At 48.2% G+C, this 22,175-nt stretch overlaps 8 protein-coding genes across 8 annotated transcripts; 4 read left to right on the top strand and 4 right to left on the bottom strand.

Annotated features, from left to right (window-relative positions):
• Positions 1–383: 383 nt before the first annotated feature.
• psrA (putative general stress response phosphoprotein phosphatase Psr1/2) lies at positions 384–2,369 on the bottom strand (the record flags this gene model as incomplete). The annotated part of the gene is made up of 5 exons (XM_033575835.1): positions 384–596; positions 645–743; positions 793–942; positions 1,014–2,200; positions 2,270–2,369. The coding sequence occupies 5 exons, from the start codon at positions 2,367–2,369 to the stop codon at positions 384–386; spliced, it is 1,749 nt and encodes a 582-aa protein (XP_033421690.1).
• Positions 2,370–7,777: 5,408 nt separating this feature from the next.
• On the top strand, positions 7,778–10,243 carry pxa1 (putative peroxisomal ABC transporter (PXA1); the record flags this gene model as incomplete). Its single annotated transcript, XM_033575834.1, has 1 exon — positions 7,778–10,243. One exon carries the CDS (start codon positions 7,778–7,780, stop codon positions 10,241–10,243), a length of 2,466 nt encoding a protein of 821 aa, XP_033421689.1.
• A 398-nt stretch (positions 10,244–10,641) lies between these two features.
• On the top strand, positions 10,642–11,830 carry ATNIH1004_011270 (uncharacterized protein; the record flags this gene model as incomplete). Its single annotated transcript, XM_033575833.1, has 5 exons — positions 10,642–10,837; positions 11,174–11,250; positions 11,309–11,453; positions 11,527–11,591; positions 11,648–11,830. 5 exons carry the CDS (start codon positions 10,642–10,644, stop codon positions 11,828–11,830), a joined length of 666 nt encoding a protein of 221 aa, XP_033421688.1.
• A 22-nt stretch (positions 11,831–11,852) lies between these two features.
• Positions 11,853–13,412, top strand: ATNIH1004_011269 (uncharacterized protein; the record flags this gene model as incomplete). Its single annotated transcript, XM_033575832.1, has 1 exon — positions 11,853–13,412. The coding sequence occupies one exon, from the start codon at positions 11,853–11,855 to the stop codon at positions 13,410–13,412; it is 1,560 nt and encodes a 519-aa protein (XP_033421687.1).
• A 321-nt stretch (positions 13,413–13,733) lies between these two features.
• ATNIH1004_011268 (uncharacterized protein) lies at positions 13,734–14,946 on the bottom strand (the record flags this gene model as incomplete). The annotated part of the gene is made up of 3 exons (XM_033575831.1): positions 13,734–14,593; positions 14,663–14,815; positions 14,883–14,946. 3 exons carry the CDS (start codon positions 14,944–14,946, stop codon positions 13,734–13,736), a joined length of 1,077 nt encoding a protein of 358 aa, XP_033421686.1.
• Positions 14,947–15,418: 472 nt separating this feature from the next.
• ATNIH1004_011267 (putative lysyl-tRNA synthetase) lies at positions 15,419–16,788 on the bottom strand (the record flags this gene model as incomplete). The annotated part of the gene is made up of 3 exons (XM_033575830.1): positions 15,419–16,164; positions 16,220–16,636; positions 16,704–16,788. 3 exons carry the CDS (start codon positions 16,786–16,788, stop codon positions 15,419–15,421), a joined length of 1,248 nt encoding a protein of 415 aa, XP_033421685.1.
• A 1,028-nt stretch (positions 16,789–17,816) lies between these two features.
• TIM10 (Tim10/DDP family zinc finger protein) lies at positions 17,817–18,242 on the top strand (the record flags this gene model as incomplete). Its single annotated transcript, XM_033575829.1, has 2 exons — positions 17,817–17,914; positions 18,056–18,242. The coding sequence occupies 2 exons, from the start codon at positions 17,817–17,819 to the stop codon at positions 18,240–18,242; spliced, it is 285 nt and encodes a 94-aa protein (XP_033421684.1).
• A 404-nt stretch (positions 18,243–18,646) lies between these two features.
• Positions 18,647–21,202, bottom strand: ATNIH1004_011265 (putative Sin3 complex subunit (Stb2); the record flags this gene model as incomplete). The annotated part of the gene is made up of 1 exon (XM_033575828.1): positions 18,647–21,202. The coding sequence occupies one exon, from the start codon at positions 21,200–21,202 to the stop codon at positions 18,647–18,649; it is 2,556 nt and encodes an 851-aa protein (XP_033421683.1).
• Positions 21,203–22,175: the final 973 nt, after the last annotated feature.

Here is a 22,175-nt window from a genome sequence, read left to right as displayed (position 1 = left end):
AACAACGGGCGTTCAATGTGCCCAGATCAAAATAGCAAGGAAACAAGGTATATGCTCGCTTGGAGCGCAACAAAAAGACATATCCAGGTATTGGAGGGGAATAAGGAAATGGAAGATTCATACACACCCAGCGCCCGTCGCAGTGTCTTTTTTGAAGATCTTCAACGCTGTTCGCTTTTGATGCGCTTCTGCTGACAAGAGTGAATGTGCAGATAAACAAAAGAAATTGGTTGAAAGCCATCTTGTACTCTTCTTCATTTTTTTTTTTTTTCCTTCTTCTTTTCTCTTGTTTTCTTTTCTTTAGCCACCCAGGTGACCCGCAAGACAAATAAAACCAATCAAGCACGCTGTAGATGGAAATGCTAGGTCTAGAGTTACAGACATTATAGAGCGATGTCGAGAACCAGGCTAACGTCTTTCACTTGTGTACTGGCAAGGTCTTCGAGGACGGGTATTAAATCAAGAAGCTCGTTATCGTGGGCGTCAGAGAACCAGCTGCTGATAGGTATCGCGTGTTGGGGGTGGAATATATACGATGTCGGAGAATTATCGATGATGATAGTGTCTTGAAGGTCGCGACCAACTTGGGACAAATCCTACATGGGCGTTAATAATATGCGGGTCATATAATGGGCTGTGCTTACCTTAACATAATTGCCTTGATGGTTATAGCAACTGTCCCGGAATAGACGATGGTGGACGACATTGTGGATGTCCAATTGATCCAATAAGGGATCCCCATACTTTGAGCCATTTAGTAAACATAACTTCTAAAGATGGATGGTTACTTACCTTGGAGACAGATGCTGTAAACACCACCACTTCATACAGCTCTCCGACTCTTTTCATGAACTGGTCGACACCAGGTCGTTTGATCACGTAGATGTTGTGATATTGGCCTTCAATTTCAACAGGAATGGTGAAATCGGCGCGTTCGAGAACCTGTAGGTATGTCAGCCAAGAAATACTAATGGCAAAGAGCTGCTACGAAGGCAGGACCAAACTAAACTTACCTTGAAGCTACTATGAACAAGTGTCTCATCCAGATCCAGAACCAGGCATTTTCGGTTCTGCAGTTGAGGCAGAGGTGGTGGCAACAACCACTGCTGTGGTTGTCTCTCCTGTTGCCCGAGCTGCGCTTGCTTCCCCGTCTGAATTAGCGGTGGGGGAGGAGGCAACTTTGTAGGTAGCTTCATAGCATCCTCCTCATGGGTAGGATATTTCTCGTCTTTTGGACCAACTTCGTCGTCAGTTGAGTTAGCAATCGCCCCATCGCTGTCCCTATATGTATCTTCAGCCTTGTTTGTTGTCGTTGCTACGGAAGCGTGGTCCTCAGGCTTTTGAATTGAATCCTCGGTCTTCTCCGACACAGAGCCAGAGGGGATTTGATGACTGTGAGATTCATCAGGGTTATGCCTTTCGTAATCCTGTTTCAAAGGCGTTTCGGGACCAAATTCAGGTTTGTCCAGCGAGGGTGCTGCACCGTCAACTTGCGGATTTTGATCAAGAGGCCTGACAGACCGTTCCTCATCCACTTGGAACGGTGTCTGATCCGGTGTCACAGTGGCATTGGGCTTCTCATCGCGAAAGTAGCTTGGTTCCTTGGATTCTGCAGTGCTTGAATCCCCGGTGTTAGCGTCTGCCTTTTCCGGAGTCGACTGCGTGATCGGGACCGATTGCCGTCGAGACGTCCTCTTTGGAGGAACTGCAGCATCCTCGGGATCAACATTGGAGGAAGACGAACAACAACTCAAGAAGGCCAATAGTCTGGAGGATACTTTGCTCTTCTTCTCCGACTTTGTCGAGTCGCGTAAGTCAGGACTTGCTGTCTTGTTTTCCTCGATGCTCGCTGCCTCTGGATTCTGCCGCCGAGATCTGAAGCTACTTCCTCTACTCCGGTCCCTTCGACCTTTTAGAATACTCCTCCTCGATCCTCGGAGCGTGTTCTCTGAATCATCATTGGCGGTATCGTGGGCATTCTCCGATGTTGATTGTTTGTCTGCTTTCAAGGATGTATGCGATGGAACAGGCAACAGCAGATGCTGTTTCTTGGGTGCATCCGCCAGGTTTGTTGTGGAAGTACTTTCAAAGGCCTGAGTGGATGCGACAGGGGATTGAGCAGTCTCGGGGGATCCTAAACGATCTGAAGGGAAAGACACATCTGTACCAGGGACATGGCCGTGGGGCGAGGATTCCGGATCTAACAGTAGCAACATTAGACAACAAGAGACTTGACAACGACATGATCGCAGCCACATGAGAGACTTACCTGAGTCGGGTTGACTCGTCGCGACAGACATGGGAACTTCTCCCGTCGGGGCCTTTAAGTTCGATGATGGAGAATCTCGCTCCGAGCTCCCTCCGAGCATTGAGGGTAGCAGGGCGAGGTTCACGGACACAAGCGACGAAATTCGAGGGCGTAGAAAGGATGAGAGAGATTGGTTGTGATCAGAGAATATTGGCTTGATCACCACCAGGGTTTCCGCCGAGACGGGGGGAGACGAGGCGGGCTCGAAAAGTGTGCGAAGATATGCCTCCTGGATAGTAGGCAGGCAGAGAAAGGTACAGGAGGTTCCAACAGTCGCTTCAGCTCGCGGACCGGGACCACCGCCTTAATTGAGACTAGTGCTCAGCACCAGGACTCGTGGCAAACGGAGCGTCCAGATAATCCACCCTCCAAAATCCTGAAGGCCGGGCGATAAATGATCATAAAAATCATAAGCAACCGCGAGTCCCTAAAGAGATTCGCAGGTGAGTGAGTTGCTCGTGGAGGGCGTGAGAGAGCCTTTGGGGGGCGTCACGTGGGGGGAGGAGAGGAGGTGGTGGATGGTTGTATTTATGTAAAACGGGGTATAACGGGGTATGGATGTTGTAAGTATGAGTTGTACCTACCAGGTAGAGTAGTCCGGTGAAAAAGGCGGGTAGGGGGAATATTTCGGGGGCAATTAATGATGGGAAAAAAGATGGAAATCACTGGTGGGAAAACAAAGTCGAAGCAGCGAAAGCTCTGGGTGTTTTCAATGGGTTGGTAAGATGATTGATGGCTGGTGATGGGCTCGCTGGATGAATGGATACTGGAATAAAACCAAATCAAACCAAATCAAACGGGGGTCATTACTGCCGGTATGGAGACCGAGTTGCCCGGTTAGAAAAATATCTTAAACACACGGGGATGGTGGCTGTCAGTAGCTCCTTGTCTGGCTAGCCAATTTGAGAGTCCTGGCTAGAGAAGGGTGGAAGGGGGAAACGTCCGAGCAAGAGGGGAGGCACACCAAGTAAAGGCAAGGACTCCGCTGGGTATCTTAACGTAATATATCTTAACTGGAGACTGTGCTAATAGTCCCCTCTATAGTATGAAAGGACTGGACTACTACTTCCTACTAACCTACTCGTAGTATTTACATACCACTTAGGTGATTTGCTACGGGGTCTGGACCAAAGTGGTCGGAGGGCATGCAGGGCCCTCTGCAGAACTGGGTTTGTCGACAAGATTAAATTCTAACTGGAGGACTCCAAGAGTATCGAACAGGGAAAAGAAGAACACAAGCAGCAACCTTCTCAGGACGGTTAGTCGTCCATTTTCTTGCAGCATTTTCTCCGTATTTTAGCGTTTTGGTAATGCCCCTAGATGCCGCTATTTGACGGCTATAATTGTCATTGTCCATCTCCCATTAAGGCAATACTAACTCATCCAAACATGGATCTCACGATGGAGATGTTCCTACCCAGTCCTTGTGCCTTAAACACTTGGAATTACATTATAGAGACATTTGTTACCATAGCTAGCTACCTACTTTACCTATTTCCCCGTATAGCTACCTGCTAACCAAATGGGGGACTGATGGGACTAACTCGAGAAATAACAATCCACTAGAAAAAATTGTCTAAGTATGGGTTCATCTCCTTAGTTTTGCAACGGGACACCAACAAAATATCTGCCAACGGTTTATTGGGAGCGGTTACCTAAGAATCTTAGCCCTGCAAGCTCCTCGTCTATCAGATTCTGAGGTAGCAGTCCGATGTATGTATGGCGTGTGTATTGCAGTCCATCCATCCATTTACGGGGTGTCCATACGGGGCTGGCGCTTCCCTAATGAGCATAAGCGGGGTAACACCAGGGGTTGGTTGAATTTCAGGCCTTCTGCTATACGGCGCGAGTGATTAAACGATCACGGTCTTGCAGGAGGATATTACAGAACTATATTGACAAGGTAGAATGGATATACACCGACTGTAGTTCCATACTTGTGATTCTTTTCATTATCTTTATTTTATTTTTTTACTGCTCTTTCTTCCCCCCCTCCACTCTGTCAATAGATATTACCATCCTGTGTAATCTCTGGAAAACTGTTTGCACCACCACTGCCACACCTTTCTGTATCTTATGATCAAATTCTCTGTAGATCATCACGGAAATGATCGTTCCGTCCACCATCAATGCTGGCTTTAGGTAACAACCCAGGCTCACCCACCATAAGTCCAACGCTGTCTGGAAGTATCTCTAAAGATGTAAAATAAGTTACAGCTACCATGGATATCATTACTGACTTTGTGAGAATACTAGGACCTTAATTTCTTTTTAACGCCTTCACTGAGATCCTGGGCTACTACAACCAGTAAAAAGCGTCAAAAGACCGGCATCCACCCTATTTGTCTTCATTCTCCAACCCACAGATGACCGATTGTCTTTCGGATCCGCGCCTCGGCGTGATCGTGTTATCTTCAGTTCTTGGAAGGCGAGATTTGATTGGGCTCTCTCCCAACCCATCGTGAAGCTCAAAGTGCGATAGCACTTTGCAATTGGCTTCCTTTGCTCCCTCCTATTAATTTAACTCTACTATCCTTACTCCTTTGTACCTCCTACAGTTACCTTATGTTAACTGACATTTACATTTCTCCCTTAGCTGACTGCCATCTCATTACTTTCAAGTATTTGGGCAACCGCTGGGAAACCCTCTTATCCGTGCTGCCAAGAACACTAGTAAGCTCTGGCCCACAATAATCCATCGTGCCTACAAATTCCAAATCCAATAGATACTACAGAATACGCGCCAGGTGGAGAATTTTTCCAGGGCAGCAAATCAGCAGCATTTTTGCGACAGCGGTCGGTCCGTGCCATAGTTTGGACTTTGGAGGAATTTGAAAGGGACTGGTACTAGTAGAGTGCGTGCTATTCCCCTCTGTATCACTCTGACTTTCAAGTTATTCAAACAGAAAGGACGATGGGGATGGTGATACTTAACCATGCAGCAATCAGTACTGGGAAACAAAAATCATCCCAGGTACGCATTTTCCGTGGTGTAGTACTCCGTAAATAAGTCCTTATGATTATTACTGACCTCTGCGTGCATTTCGATGGCTTCAAGGGATATGTGGGGTTGGAGTGACAGGATAGTCGCACATTCTGACCGGGTCATGAATGTCAAGCGCCTATTTTGGAGAAATGCGCCATGAACCCTCGCAATAATGGTGTTTATCATTTGCAGAGTACTCTGTACACTTGACATCCTGATTAGATTTGTTCATTGCACTATCTCCCTTTATTATTCCTATTATTTTAATCCTCTCACTGGAATCAACGTCGTTTAGTATGCCGATTCGATAACTGCGCTGCATCTAAAATACTGTATATACATACATACAGAGTATGAACAACACCGGCACCCATTTACTATGTACAGTACCGCAGTAATGCTTCCTCTTGCTTTCGGACTCCGTTTTAACCCCGTGTCACCTAGGATCAAACAAACCTTAGCAACCTCACTAACCTTAAGAATAGGCATAGAGCCTCGCTGTGGTTTTTGTGTCATCGGTGAGATATGAATCGGATTAGATTGAGCAGGGAGCGAGGTCATACAACTAAGATTACCGGCTTTTGATCTCATGGTAGATGATCTCGATAATTGGCTGTATAAGTAGTACAACCTGCATGCCTTTAAAACGCAGGGCTGATTCGACGATCGACCACAAAATCTTTAGGCTTGTTTATAACCCTTGCAATTTCTTATAGGTATCAGACGATTGCCCATATAGCTACTTGCGTATACTTAATCATGAGGATTTCGTGATACATATAGACTAGATCGCTGTCCATTTGTCATCTGGCAGAAAGATAAGAAATCGGAAAAAAAAAAAAAAAAAAAAAAAAAAAAAAAAAAAAAAAATATTGTACTATCAATTGCAGTTCTTGAAAGTGCTGCAATTCGTGCTTTGTTCCCACCAATCTGGTAACTGGGCGCTTAACCGTGGATGAAAACACAACGGAAGATTGCTGAAAAACCGATCATAGTGGCTCCGCAAGCATGCTCTTTGCTGCCCAAGAATTCCATCAGCCCACTACAAAATTTTGGGACGTACGTACATACGGACTAACATCTGCCAGTGACGCCGGAAAAGCTCGGTTATGCATGGCTTGGATCAGACACTGGGGCCTTTGGCCCTTTTCCCTGCGGAGTACGCTATCTTGGACTTCGAACACATAAAACCGCCATAAATAGAAAATTCAGACTAATTATTCGGTATATTACTCAAGACGGGGCAGCATCTGCGATATTTTACTGAATGGACTTGGTTTAAAAGCGGCTACTGGCAAGTCGTCCATTGGAAATGGAACCAGAAGCTACACTCCTTTGTAACCCCATGGGGAAGGGAAAATCTTGTGATTGGCGCCATCGAGAATGTTCTGGATGTCTATCATCGAGTCAGTTAGCACACCTACTATTCATAGTGTTAACCAGCACCTTGTCACTAGTGAGTAATAAGGAGCTCCACGGTCTCAACATCATTAACCCACAAGAAACCAGACAGAACCAGACTCATCTCTCATAACTCATATTGGCAGAGCCAGTGATGCTAGGCAGCCAAACCTGTAAACATCGCTGGTTGACTTCCCTAGACCATCTGCACGATAGCTCCTAAGTAGCGCTTTACATGTAAAGTCGCTGCTTATTGGTTCACTTGTATTCCCATCCTGGATATAGTAATGAGGGATGATACCCAGTTCATTGGGGCGTATGTCAAAGCCTTGAAGATCCAAATTACAACTTCCCTAGGCTCGAGTTGCCAGTGAACTTGAACTTGGTCCGTCACTTCATAAGGCTATAGATATGTGCCGGCGTATCCGCGTGGAGCTCCCATACAATATATTTTTATTAAGCAGGAATTTTTGCTGAGCTGGCTTCCAGAAGGGTAGTAGAGGAGCTGAGACGGGTAAAGCCTACTGTAAGATACGATACGCCCTCCATAGGGAGTCCTGCATTCCCTTTCTGATCAAGCTCATTGTATGTACTACCCTCCCAACTTTGAAGTACTATTGTTAGAATAAATCGTTATTTTCGTCCGACATTTCCCCGCTATCAGTCACCTACAATGAAGACTGACCAGAAGCCCACGAAGGTCGAAGTCGTTAATTGTTATTCGGAAAAGACGTCATCATTTGAATCCGGGGACTCCGCACGTGAGGAGGCCAAGTGGCCACCACTCCACAATTTCTGACCCGAGGTCTTCACATGCTGGCAAAGGATGAGAAGGCCAACATCTCTCATAATATGACCGACTGCATAATCGCCATGAAATCTTCTTCTCTCATCATCGTACCTTATTAGCTGACGTCTTTTCGCATCTTCGTGTCGCAAGACTCGGTCTTCCAAACGCGTCTTACCCACGGACGCTCCCTCCTCACCACATGGCCTACAGCGCCCCTCTGTAATGTGCCCTAAGGGCAGTTGCAAGTCGATAAACTGTCCCTAACCAGACCTGGAATATCCTCTGGTCAACAATGGCTGCACAATCAACATTACAGCCCCGAGAGGACCCTTTTGTTACACTGTACAAATACTACATCAAATTAGTTCACTCCCGATTAAAACGTTCGTCCAAAGCAACCAAACTCATCGGTACTATCGCGCTCGTCCTGTCTATAGTGGGTACTGGTTATGGGGGCTATAGCTGGTTCCGAGAAAGAGCGAAGGAGAATGCCCGGGGTAGGCGACTGCTGCGCAGAAACTCGGGGATTAAGGGGAAAGATGGATCCCGCACTATATACGTGCCCTACAGGGACTCAATGACTTCGAAAGTTAAGATTCATCCAACTAAACCAACAACTTTTGACGCGCATCGGAGGTTATTCCTGAATCCCCCCGCTTCAGTTCGTGGAAGCAATGGAGAATCAGCAAATCAAATCCCCCCGCCAACTACGAAGCCGGGATTAAACCTGGCCTTCCTTCACCAATTCCTCAGCCTTGGGAGCATCATGGTCCCCAGATGGGGAAGTAAAGAGACCGGTCTTTTAATGGGCCACGGAGTTTTCTTGCTGTTGAGGACTTATCTGTCCCTGTTGATCGCCAGACTAGACGGTGAGATTGTCCGAGATCTTGTTGCAGGCAAAGGTCGAGCCTTCACTTGGGGAATCATTAAGTGGTGTGGTATCGGCACGCTCGCATCTTACACGAACGCGATGATAAAGTTCCTGCAATCGAAGGTATCGATTGCCTTCCGCACTCGACTCACTAGGTATATTCACGATCTTTACCTCACTGGGGATAACAATTACTACAAATTAATGAATCTGGACGGTGGCATTGGGCAAGGAGCGGATCAGTTTATCACACAAGATCTTACTCTTTTCTGCTCCGCTGCTGCGGCACTGTATTCTTCTATGGGAAAACCTCTGGTGGATCTTTTTGTGTTCAATTATCAGTTATACCGCTCCTTGGGACCTCTCGCCCTTGGTGGTATTCTTACGGGCTACTTTAGCACGGCGATTGTCTTGCGAAAGCTGTCTCCACCATTTGGGAAACTCAAAGCTGTTGAGGGCAAGAAGGAAGGTGACTTTAGAGGCTTGCATTCCAGGCTACTCGCCAATGCCGAGGAAATTTCTTTCTATGGTGGTGCCGATATAGAACGGATATTTTTAACGAGAAGCTTTAAGGATCTTCAGCGTTGGATGGAAGGTATTTACAGTCTCAAGATTCGCTATAATATGCTTGAAGATGTCATTCTGAAGTACGCCTGGTCCGCCTTTGGCTACTTGATCACTTCGTTGCCAGTCTTTTTGCCTGCTTGGGGCGGCTTAGGGGGTGCTATGGAGATGGCTACTACTCCCGAAGCAGTCGGTAGGGAGCGTGGGCGCATGAAAGAGTTCATCACTAACAAACGCTTGATGTTGTCTTTGGCGGATGCTGGTGGCAGGATGATGTACAGCATCAAGGATATCTCGGAACTTGCTGGCTACACATCAAGAGTCTACACTCTTATTTCGACGCTGCATAGAGTCCACGCCAACGCCTACTACCCTCCACGTGGCTCCCATGCGGAACTGTATTCTCTAGCGGATACCCAGGGCACCATCCATAATGGTTTTGATGGAATCCGCCTGGAACAAGTCCCCATTGTTGCACCATCGCTCTACCCCCACGGCGGTGATGACCTCATTGAATCTTTATCATTCATCGTGCATTCGGGAGACCACCTTCTTGTATCGGGGCCCAATGGCGTTGGAAAGTCTGCTATTGCCCGTATAGTCGCAGGCTTGTGGCCAGTGTATCGCGGGTTGGTCAGCCGCCCGCGAGGATTCGGGCTTGATGGGGTCATGTTCCTTCCCCAGCGACCTTATCTGAGCGTGGGAACTCTACGTGACCAAGTCATCTACCCACATACTGAAATGGAGACGCACGACTCAGGAAAATCTGACGCAAATCTCCAAAAGATCCTGGACGATGCCTTTTTGGGCTACCTCCCGGCACGTGAGGGTGGGTGGGACTCTCGGAAAGAGTGGAAAGATGTGTTGAGCGGCGGTGAAAAACAGAGAATGGCTATGGCACGATTATTCTATCACGAGCCTCGCTATGCCTTCCTTGACGAAGGAACATCAGCTGTGTCCTCGGATGTTGAAGGCCTACTATACGAACAAGCCAAGCAGCGGGGAATCACTTTGATCACGATTTCCACGCGCGCATCCCTTAAGAAATACCACACTTACAATCTTACCATTGGTCTTGGAGCCCAGGGGGAGCATTGGGAGTTTGAGAGAATTGGGACGGAGAAGGAGAAGCTGGGTGTTGAGAAAGAACTGCAAGACCTCCGCAAGCGTCTTGACAAGGTCGATGAATGGAAAGCACGCCGGGAGGAGATTGAAAACGAGCTAAACAAGGTCTGGGCTCAGGAAGGCGAGTTGGCTCCACCACCGTATGTGGCCGAGTTGGAGGCAGGAGACAGCCAAGCAGAGGAATCAGCGAACCTATAGGGGGTTGTTGCACGTAATATGTGTATTTTGGGTGATATATTAGGTAAATATGAAGTCCATTTTTGTTTTAGTGGTAAATCAGTCAATACATTTCGTGTTATATTGGAATCCGTAGCAGAATGGATGCTTTGTGATGTCGTTATAGTCTCTGGGTCACATGACCGCCACCCACTCAGAAGCCAAAACTAATCCTCCATGTTTGCAGGCCAGTAACCACTCCTGACATGGACTATAGCCAAGGCCCAAAACCAACCATTTCACATCTATCTGGCTTGTCGATTCACTTATCGCCCTTGAGCACGTCACAGTCCAAGCATGAAATCCCCACGACGCTGCTAGGGGAGCATTATTGTCCACCTACCTCTCTCCCTAATTTCATATCTTCAGCTTGATCAACCATGATGTCCACCCCACAAGGAGGACCGTCCCCAAATGAAGGTGAAAGTGTCATTGTAGTACCCATCAACCCAACTTTCAGTGATGGTGATAGGGAAACCTGGCCGAAAGATCCCAAATATGGAATGCCGGATGACTCCGTTTATCGAGAGAAACTGGCGAAGCTTTGGCTGCAGAAGACGGGAGCATATAAACCTGGTATGTAAAGTTCGTCAGTATTTTTTGCCTTTCTGTTTCTTTTGCCGTTGTTATTCTTTGACATCACTTGTCTTCGCTTAATACAACGACTCATGCAAACTCCATTGAGTATATTTTGAAATATCATTCCTGGGTGTGGAATTGATTATTATGATTATACTATGCTATACTATACTATTTACACATTGCTCAAATTGGTTTCTTTATGTATTTGCGACATTGTGTTTCCTTGCACGAGAGCTAGCATGTACAAGCTATTTTTTGTCGTATGCTTGCCCAATGTTATCTCTCGTATATTAATTCTTTAGCCGTTTTGCTAATAGTCAGCAAAATAAGGGATGCAATATGAGCTCGACAGGTTACCAGATGGTTATGCCCTTCTTGATAGACCGCGTATGTCCAAGCCAGATATCGTGAGTCTTCCCTTCTCAACAGGCACTTGTTGATCCATAGCTAACACGTCTTCCACAGCGTGATAAATTTCTCTGGGGTCACCCGGTCGGGCAATATTTCTTCTCGCCTATACAATTTTTCCCTCATTTCTATTATCTAATGACCGGTGGGACGACACCATGTCCCTGCGCGCTTTGTGAAAAGTTATCAAGCCGTCAAGAAGGTTAGTGCGTCCTTTCTTTTCTAAGACACCAATTCAGTTTCTCAGAAGAATAGTTTGCTAAGTGCCAGCTCAGGACGGCGAAAACCTGGACGGCCTGTGGGCAGCTCCAGTTCTGTAGCGAGCCCGGTTGCAAGGCCGGTCGGACGGCCGCCTGGGCGACCACAGGGAAGACCACCAGGGACTTCGATAGGTAGGCCGGTCGGAAGACCACCTGGGCGGCCACCGGGAAGACCTCCTGGGAGCTCAATAGGAAGACCGCCCGGGAGACCACCAGGAAGGCCACCGGGAAGGCCACCGGGAAGGCCACCAGGAAGGCCACCAGGAAGGCCACCGGGGAGACCAACAGGGTTGACGATGCGCTCTATTCTCGACAGTGAAGGAACGCCGGACGTGTTTAAAATGGCGGTTGTGGAACTCAGAAAACACGGCAGTCTAGAAGAGGAGATAACGGAACCAGAGAGTATGGACTGGAGAGCAGAGCAAACAAAACTTGCCGAATACATCGAGGGATTGAGTATGCAGCCTGCCTACATCCCTCGAGTTGGCGAAATTGTTCTCTGGATCCCTGATTTCGAGGGCGATTTGGCTTGGAACGCAGAACATCACTGTATTCAGATATACTCTTCTGCCGAAGATCGATGGCTAGGGTCTCCTGAATGGCGAGCTGGTATCGTTGGCCAGGTTCCAGAAGAGGCTATAGTACTCCAAGATCTTTACGACACAGCCCCCAAGGAATCATGTGTGAACTATTCTGGATTCCGCGTCGAAACACTCCCCGATCCCCACAGCACGGACAAAGCCTACTCGTTGCACTACAAATACGTACATTTGAAGTGTATCAAACCATTCAATTCATATGAAATATTCTTACAGGGTACAACATCCCGGGAAGCCCTCCATCCTTCCATTGAGTATGCGATGACGATTATGGCCTCGTTCAGCCTCCTAGATAAATACCACTTCAAAGGTACCTGGCCAGATGCATCAATTTATTGCCGAGGTATCTTCCTCGGAGCCGAGCTTCTGGTAGTCGGGGATGTCGTTCGCCTGAAACCAAAACCCAACCGGGATACACGAGAAACCCATAATACAATCACAGATGTTATGGTCATAGATGAAATTCGACTCGAACTCATCCAGTGTGAAGATTTCATGAAGTCCGACCAACTAGCAGAAAGCTATGAGATCCGTATCCGGGGAAAGGTCTACACTAACAACAAACAGCGGGCGTACTACGCAAGGCCTTATCTACTGCAGGGTCCGAAACGCATGGAAGCCGACGAAGTCGTCGATGCGTTTCAGTCTGTCGGCATGGGTGGATATGGGGATTGGTACCAACTCTGGTCAGGCGCCAGCGTTGACGTCTCCCAAGACATGATCATCGGCCGTTGTTACGAGCCGGATGCTATGCAGCTGTTATTCGGCTCTCTCGAAATCGGACTGGATCTGGCAGGAGTGTTGAAGGCAAGGGAGTACTCTCGACAAGCGGACGAACGAATCCCCGAAGGTAGGGCATGGTTCTGGGGTGACTTTAGGACACAGACACTGGCGATCGATTCTCTCAATGGCGAAGACGTCGGCCACTACAGCGAAGCTCGCAACGTCAAAATGTGGAGGGCGAATCTCAGAGTCATCGATGGCACGGCGGGTCCCGTAGATCTCCGCGACGCTAAGATTCCCGGCGACGTCGGAAGACCATCCGCCAAACCACGCTCTAGTTTTGAAGAGGTCGGCAAACTCAGCAAGCTCGTCAGTACGGGTCTGGGAGCGGGCCTGGGAGTCACTGACGTGAGCAATAACGTGAGCTCCGCGGAAGAAGAAACAGCCCGGCCAAGTGCTGCTAATGGACGAGAGGAAGAAAAATCCGAGTCGGAAGAGGAGGACTTTACAATACGCATGGATCAACTTCGAGGAGGAACCGAGGAGACTGAAGAAGGGGATTATACACCTGGAGATTGACCGAAGATAAACAGTATGGTAATTCATAAGAAATTAGAGACAAGGATGCCCAGCTTCCCCACAACAGAAATTATATGTACAACCAGTTGTTTCCCTTGTTGGAAGGACATCGTTTCATTTGTTCCCTTGTCTTCCCTGTTCTGTCTTTGTTGCACCTTAAGGATAAAACCGTTAATGACTCCCCTCCGTTAAGTACGTCTGCCACTGTTCGCTGGACCGAATTCAAATACAACACAGCAATAATATGTAACCAGAATATATACCTAGTCAATGCATACAATATACATATTGAGGAATCCATCAATGAATCCAACCAAACCCTCAATACGTCTTCTTCATAACCTCTCTCGAAAAGTCACCAAATGACTTTCCCTTCTCGACCTCCTCTCCCAGATTCGGCTGCGTAAACACCGCCAACGTATTACGCGCAATCCTAGCATCACCGGTGGGTCTCGCCCCCTTGACGAAATGCGGCACAGCACGGAACTTCCCCTGCGTGATGAGCTGCAACGCTTCCCCGGTCTGAAAGGCAAGACAATCCTTGGGGATATTCACCTTGACGACCTGTCCCGTTCTCGACTGAATGTAGAGACCTGCCTTTGGGTCCGGCGATTGCGGCAGTTCCGGGAGGGTGAAGTCAGAGGTGGAGTCCAGGGACGGCGGGGTGGCAGCCTCGTCGATAAACATGGCGGATGTCAAACCGGTAAGACAGCCGTGATCGAGGTGTGTAGCGCACCAGTCATCATCGTCGTCGTTGTCGTTAGCCTCGGTGCCGGAATCGGCAGGACTAGGGAAGTAATGCAGGAGACGAGCCTTGGTGGTGAGACTGGTGCGGACTACATGCTCGAGGTATCCTTCCTTGTAGTCTGTGATATTTGCCACGGCGTATCGATCACAGGCCCGTGCTACGAGGGCGGCTGTATCGATGATCAACTTGCAGAGATCCTCGAGACTGCGACGGAACACGGGAAGACGCTGCGCTGGCGGCCAGATGTTGGGTGCCGTGTACCCCGGCAGATCGGAGAATCCGTCCGCGGGAGCACCCTGCAGGTCGGGGTTCTGGTAGAAGGCACAGTTGACATAGTAGGAGCCTTTGAGGGTGTCGAAATGTCCGGATCGTAGGGTTTCTTTGCCGCAGGACCAGCCGACAAGATAGTTGGCTTCCGGGCAGGTGAGAGATTCTAGCGTGACATGTTAGTAGATATTTTTTTGTGGTGTGGCACTGGGTGTTGATAAGAAGCAAAACGTACCCAGTTCATCATTAGAAAGCGCAGCGAGATAAGAAGCGTTAGAGAGAACCTGAGTGCGAAGACGCTTGAATTCAGAATCGAGGTCCTTGACGACAATGATACCCAACGAGGATGGTCCAAAGGCCTCTGTCAGAGTGTCGAATGAGACGGACCCTGAGAACACAAGATATTAAAGTTCGTTTTTCCCCATCTAGATATTGATTTAATTTAGACTACTTACCCTCAATCAGGTCCTTCAAACTCACTGTGACCGCCTGAGCCTGTGACACGTCGTCCAAACCCATGATGACACTTTCTACTGTGGTTGACAAGGAAGCGAAAGGAGATGAAATAGACAAAATAGCGCTGATTGAACTTCCTTTTTTTTTTTCCCCCTTTTACCCCTCTCCGCACCAGCAAAAGGAATCGACGGCCCGCCCCGACGCTGAAGTCAGACAAAAACGGCTATCGCCGGTTTTTGATCGAGAAAAAGTATGATCCAGTGCTGCACCAGAAAACACAAATTCAGCTATATAAAGACTAGTCTATCAGACCCTCGTCGCTACCGGTGAGGGTCTATATCACAGGGACAGCCCTGCGACTTTCTCTCGATTCCGTTAGAGAAGGCCGACTGGAGTGTTTACATATATCCGAGTCGCTAGATTATACAAAAAAGACTATAGAGATATGCTATTTAATTAGTATCATTCAAATTGGTAATTCCAAGCTAATTTACAAGACAGCTCTTAACTGTCTTCAACGTCGAGATACTATCTATCAATGACGTCGAGTCACTGCACGCAGATTTCCAAACGGCAGGACATCTCCAATTCTCTTCGCCCCAGTAAAGAGCATGCAGAGACGATCGATACCACATCCCCAGCCTCCAGTGGATGGCAGGCCCCACTGCAGTGCTTCTAAATAGCTCTCATCAATCTCTTCCGTCTCGTCTGCATCCTTGCTGTATCTTACTTGGTCTTCAAACTTGCGTTTCTGCTCGAAAGGCGAGTTCTCCTCTTCGTACGTATTCACCACTTCCTTTCCTTCGATAAACAGCTCACCACGCGCAGCAACACGCTGCTTCGTGGTGGGGTGGATAAAGGACTTCGATAACGGGGATAGGCATTCGGGAGGGTTGATAATAAATGTCGGGTTGACACACTCCGGTTCGATATACGTGCTGCAGAGCGCGTCAAGAAGCCGAGGGAGTGTAGGCTTCTCAGGAAGAGGAAGGGCAAGATCAGTAAATAGATGTCTAACTTGGTTTAAAGCATAGGCGGACTCCAAGTCAGGAAGTTTGCGATTGATCTTTTCTTCAATACCGGGGATAAAATCGATCCGGCGAAACGGAGTTGAGAAATCGACTTCAGTCGGCGCCAGAGTACCAGTCTTATTGAATTCCCGAATATGCTGTGCCATGCCAGATAGAAGGTTCTCCGTTATGGACATAAGGTCCTCAAGGTTGGCGTAAGCGTGGTAGAACTCACATGTCGTGAACTCGGGGTTGTGGGTTTTATCAAGCCCTGTAGCATGTCAGCTCTACCCTCTGGAAACACTGATCTTGGTCTTACGGCATACCTTCATTGCGAAAGGAAGGCCCAATCTCAAACACCCGGTCAAAGCCGCCCACTACCAACCGCTTCAACCACAATTCGGGTGCAATTCTCAAAGACAATTGACGGTCCGAGAACTCCGTGGCAGAAGTATAGAAAGGGCGAGCAATCGCTCCCCCTGCAATTGATCCGATGATAGGAGTATTGACCTCCATGAAAGAACGGTCGAGAAAGAACTGGCGGAGATACTGGATGATTGCTGACCTGGCTCTTATAATATCCGCAGTGTTAGAGTCGGCGAGGAATTGGACGTGGCGTGGGTAGGGAGAAATCTCGTGTTCTTTCGTATCCAAAGGAACATCATGCAGACAGGGAGACAAAAGCTGCGGCAGCTCAGTTGCCAGGACAGTGAGTTCACCCCGTCCGGTCCGATGGGGTTTACCTATTACGGCTATGATGGGATGTTCAGTCTATGATAGCATAATACAGATGACGACTGGACAACATACAGAAAGCATCACCGCGGCGAAGGAGACGGTAGAGTCTCTTGAAACCCTCCGGCGTGGTTCCCTCTAATCGACGAAGATTGCACATAATCTGGACTTTATGGCCATTTTGAAAGATGTCGAAGAAGATCAATTTGCTCCCAGCAAGTCTATAGGTACGTATCCTTCCTACTAATCTAAGTACAAAAGACAAACGAGCCAGGCCAGGCCAAGACCTACCATGGACAACGACGATATCATCTTCTACTGTTTCATTATCTGCTAGATGACTGTATCGCTTGCGAAAATCCAAACAACCCACCGAGCGGTGGTCTGTTTGAAGCCGAGGATATGGGTCAGGACAAGTATCGTGCACCTCTTGTAGTCGAACATTATAAGCTCTATCTGGCGAGGCAGCGGTACTGCTACTTCTTGCTTTGGCAAGGCTCACAGAAGGGTACTTGAAAGCTATAGCCTGGTTAAGCCTATGTTTTGAATGGAGACTCCGCTGTATACCGTGGGAAAGTGATGGCCCTGAGCTGCTCATCCATTGTAAGCCAATGCTTCCATAGAAAAATGCGAATTAGATGTGCGTGTTAAAAAAGGCCAATTTAATTCCAATCAGATAAATTGCTTCCTAGTGCGTTCATTGCTTGCGAAACAAGCGTCAAACTGCAGCGGTTCTGAAATATAGGGATATGTCTCGTCCTGTGATTGCCTAGGAGGGGGAGTATATGAATCATCGCAGAGCTCTTACCTAGACAAGAAACACCCCCTGCTCAGCTGTGAAGCCCACCGGGGGCGAATTGATTGCATTTGGGGTTCACAATAAAAGAAAATTGTAATAGCTACGCAATTAAATCACAACACGATGAGTAGAAAGGAAGAAAGAGAGGAATACGAAGGGAAGTGAAGCCAAAGCAGAAAAATCGGCAAGGCGGTGAGAGTCGTACAAGCTTCCGAGTTCGCTTTCCGCCCAGTATGGATCAAGAGCATCGACAACAGCAACCTTCAAACCCAACGAAATCTATCTTAAATCGTGAGTATTATTGTTGTCCGTGGATGTCATAGTATTTACTGATCAGAACGTGCTTCAGTATACCTCTCCTATACCCTCCCACGCAAACCTCCGTCACAATGTCTTTCCTCTTCGGTGGCCCCCCCAAAATGTCCTCGGCAGAGAAGATTGCTGCCGCTGAGGCAGAGGTCGAGATGATATCGGACATGTTCAACCGGTGAGCTCACCTATGCTTTCTCAAGTACCCACTAAGGTCCCATACGTCTCATAATGGAACTCAAGAGATCATTGCGCTCGAAATTTCCCAACATCATCCGCATTACCGGCCAGACTGACTGATCCGCATTTGATACTCTAGTTTGACCCAGTCTTGCACCAAGAAATGCATTCCTAATGATTACCGTGAAGGCGACCTGAACAAGGGTGAATCTGTCTGCCTTGACCGCTGTGTCTCCAAGTTCTTTGAGGTGAACGTTAAGGTCAGCGAGAAGATGCAGGGCGAAGCGGCGGCCAACAATAAGGGTGGTATGGGTCTTGGCATGTAAGGAAACTGTACAATAATATGGTCCGATGAAAGGGAAAGCTGCCTTTGACACATACTTGATTTCCTTCTCTATTGCCGGGTTTTGTTGCCTGTGTTTGGTGTGGATCTTGGCTTCCGGAGATGATTCCCCGTTTGATACCGCGGGCATATAGATTTGGTACGCTCCCATACACAAGGTTATTGGGCTGACGCTCTCCGTTGGGCTATCCACGTCGTTTTGGATTTGACGGCACCCTCGGTGGTAGGGTCAGCCAGCTTTGCATAATGTATGGTCAACGCGGACTTTGGAAATCTATATTCTAAAGCTATGTATGTACATTAGAAAAGAAATATAAAACAGTCTTATTTTACAGATACCATGAAGAGCTGCAGAGGCCGCAGACGGCTAGCATGCCGAAAAGCCTATCAGCCCATCAGCCCTCGCAGCCAAGCCAGCCATGAGCTGCTCTGTTTCTCTTCGTCGCCTCGGATCAACGTCTTGACTCTCAGCTCCATTTCATTCACTTGCCGTTCAAACTCTCCGAGCCCAGTCTCAACATCCTCGATTTTAGAACTGAGTACGTTGAGCTCATAGTCCAGTTTTGCGCCTAACATTTCAATCCGCCTCATGTGGTCGGTTAGCGATGAATGCTCTTCAGTTAACAGATCGCTGGATCGATCCCTGATTGCTTGATATTTGTTGAGTTGTTCCATGTATTCCGCGTTCACCTTCTCATGGCATTGGTATAGAACCGTATTCAAGAAGTCGACAGAGTCAACTTGTTTTTCGACCCAGGGAACAGTGTGTTCGCGCAATTCTTGGATACGGAGGGCGAAATTTTGCGCGTCGGTTGCTAATAGGTCTTCCTGGACAATAGCCTCCTCCAAAGTAAGATCGGAGTTCTCAAAGGCACTTCCCCTGCCTACCAATTCTTCCCAGCCTAGCATAACGTCTTCGACGGTGCTGAAGGACAGGTGTCGGGGCCAGTTTCCGCCTCTTTGTAGGGCATCATGATGAAAATTGAGCTCGGGACAGCTCTGTGGTCGACGCAACGACATACATACAAGCTCCGAGGCCTGTTCTTGGTCGCCCGACATATCCGTTGATCGTGTCCTCCATCGCTCTAGATCTTGGCACTCCTCGTCCGGTCGGTTCATTAATATTTTATGTGATGAATCTGAGCTTTCATTAGATATTACAGACTCGATTCTTATAGCAGGGGGCCGAGCGTCCAATGCCTTTGGTGAAAGTGCATCCAGTGGTGGTTCAGCTGGAGATTCGTCATTATACGTTCGAACTTCGTGATCCTGGGCACTTTCAAGCTCTACTTGATAACTTCCATCAACAGTGGGTTTCGAATGCGATATCTCTGTGTCGCTTTCTAGCTGTGGAATGTAAGCTGCATCGCCAATCAGATCCACTCCCTCTTTAGTCTGTTTTGGCACATGAGAACGAAGTCCAACCGCATCTTTGAACTTGCCAAATCCTATTCGTGCGTCGGACACTCTCTCACTAACTCCTCTTCGCACCATTCTACCGATGTTCTGGTCTTTCTCATCAACGGCGGGCGCTGGTACCTTCAATGAGCGGTCGTGTCCTTGAAGGGAGTTGTCGGTAGCAAGATGCTCATTCGAGCGACTTTTGCGGCTTGTCCATACATAACCACCTTGGTCATCCGTTGTAAACATCATATCTGCAGCTGGTGGGCCGCCGATATGGCCATCGCCGCTCTTGCGCGGCTTTCCCCTCCACAGCCACTTTGCCCGTTCACCGTTCACCAACTGGGCAAAGTTATCAATATCCAGAGTCTCGATATCGGCAATACCCCCTTTCTCTCGGCCCCGTACCATACCCATAACCATTTCCCCGCCGTGTCCACTAAGCTCTGCCATCGTTGACTTGACGGCGTCTGTCCACCCTTCCGAATTCGCAGCTTTTGCAGTGACCCGATGCAGTCGGTCCAAAGTTTGGCGGTCCAGCCTCCGTGTTCTTTTCAGCTTCTGAGACTTTTGAAAGCTGCTGATGCCTCTTTTAAGATTGTGGATATCGAATGCATCCTTTCCAACAGGTGCACCGAAAGCGTGAAGTCGATTTCGGGCTCCCATAAGAGTACCTAATAAAGCTGCCACGGTAGTTGGCCCCAGGCCGCCATCACTCGGTTCAATATTATACAGGTCCATCCCCATGTCCGTCCACCAGTCACTGATTGCTGCTTCCGTGACATCACATAGCAGTCCATCCACATATTCCGGCGCTAGATTGCCGAACATCATCAAAGCAATCTGGCATTGTTTCACCAGCTCAAGGACCGCATTGTACAGAGGTACCCTCTCGCTTGTCCGGTAAAGCTGATGGAATTTCGCTTCGGTCGCTGATGCGGGTGGTTGTAGCTTCAAGCCGGCGCGACCTGAGCAATTAAGTCTTTTGAGGTTTTCGTTAACGAGAAAATCGTCCTTATGCTTGATGACATCGCCATCTGGTACCGGGATGACGGTCAGGGCCGAGGGAAACGAGCTCAAATCCGTAACCATAAGAGTTCCTAGCGTTGTCTCTTTCCTCCGTGCTTGGCATTGCGTTACAGCATTCACATACAGCTGCAGACGAGGGGACCACGTAGATTCGTCAGTAGGAACGCCCAGCACCCCAACTGTGACCTTGTGCGATGTGTCCCCGGTGTAAGTTGTAATTATAAATGTAGGGTGGATCCTCGAACATGCCCATTGCTCAACAACGTATATCTCATAACCTTGCAGTACCAGACGCCGGTGTAGCACGATCGTCGAGGGGTCCTCTTCAAGGTATCGGAGAGCGACAGGGTCGGTAAATACAAATTTCTGGTGACCATGGCGGGGAGACTGACCAGTATGGCCGTCGGAGTTATTGGACGGACTTTCCTTGGCACCGCCCGATGTCTTCCTCGAATCGTGATGGATTATAGCAGGACGCGCAGCCTGCGCGCTGTTCTGCGTTGTTGGCGGCATGGCAGAAGGAGAGCTGATTTCCTACCACACGAGGATCGAATGCGTAATCATAGCCTAAACAGACGACGTTGGTAGAGAAAGGACGATATTTGCAATTAGATTAATCAACGTTCAGAGACCGAGCTCAGAATGTAGGGGGCGAAATATTTGGTGACCCTCCCGGGGTCTTCTCGTACTGTCCACCGAACAAGAAACAATCGTGACATATCCGAGAGGCACTATAATGCCAAGTGGAGAGAGGCAAATTGGAGCAGCGGGTTTCTCATGGCGCTTCAAGTATAGGCGTCAGAGTTCTCGGTAGAATGTCGGAGGACAATTCGGTGAGCAGATTGAGAGAAGACTTGGCCATCCCAACCGACGTCACAAGGGTGATTCCCCATGGGAAGCGGTGAAAGGATAAGCCACAGCCACACCATTTGTTATGGGCTGGTCTCGATTCCAGCGATGATGATACGAAATAACCATCTGATCCTGCTACTGCTACTGTGACTACTTTGACCGAGGTTAAGTCCACACCTTCTAGTACATAAGTTGGCCACCCTATAAGTGCCCAACGCCACAGCCTAAGCATGCTCCCAGGGGTGCAATCTGCAGGAAATGGAGTTGCCTAGCGAAGTAGTGGCATCCAGCCACAACCCAAAGATCACCTTAAATTACACGGAAATATCTTTGTTCTCACATTCCTGACACAGATCATTAAACAGAAGCCTAGGTAACATCCCCGAACGTAGGGAATAAGGCAAAATAGGTACAGAATATAACTATCTTATCCAATATTGAGATTCTCTTCTCTACAGGCTTCCTACATGGGAAGCAAACAGCAGTGAAAAGAAGACCAATAGAGTACTGCCTATGGGATTTAAATATAGATAGGCTACGGCCATAAACTAGGGCCAAGTACTCGAGAACTGTACACCAAGTGAATTGGAGTCAGGGCGATTTTTCTTCAAAAATTCCCAGCCGACCCGAAGGC

This window comes from Aspergillus tanneri (assembly GCF_003426965.1).
Source record: "Aspergillus tanneri strain NIH1004 chromosome Unknown AapTan_8_pilon_pilon_pilon, whole genome shotgun sequence".
NCBI classification, from domain to species: domain Eukaryota; kingdom Fungi; phylum Ascomycota; class Eurotiomycetes; order Eurotiales; family Aspergillaceae; genus Aspergillus; species Aspergillus tanneri.
This window is presented reverse-complemented; position numbering and strand designations above follow the sequence as displayed.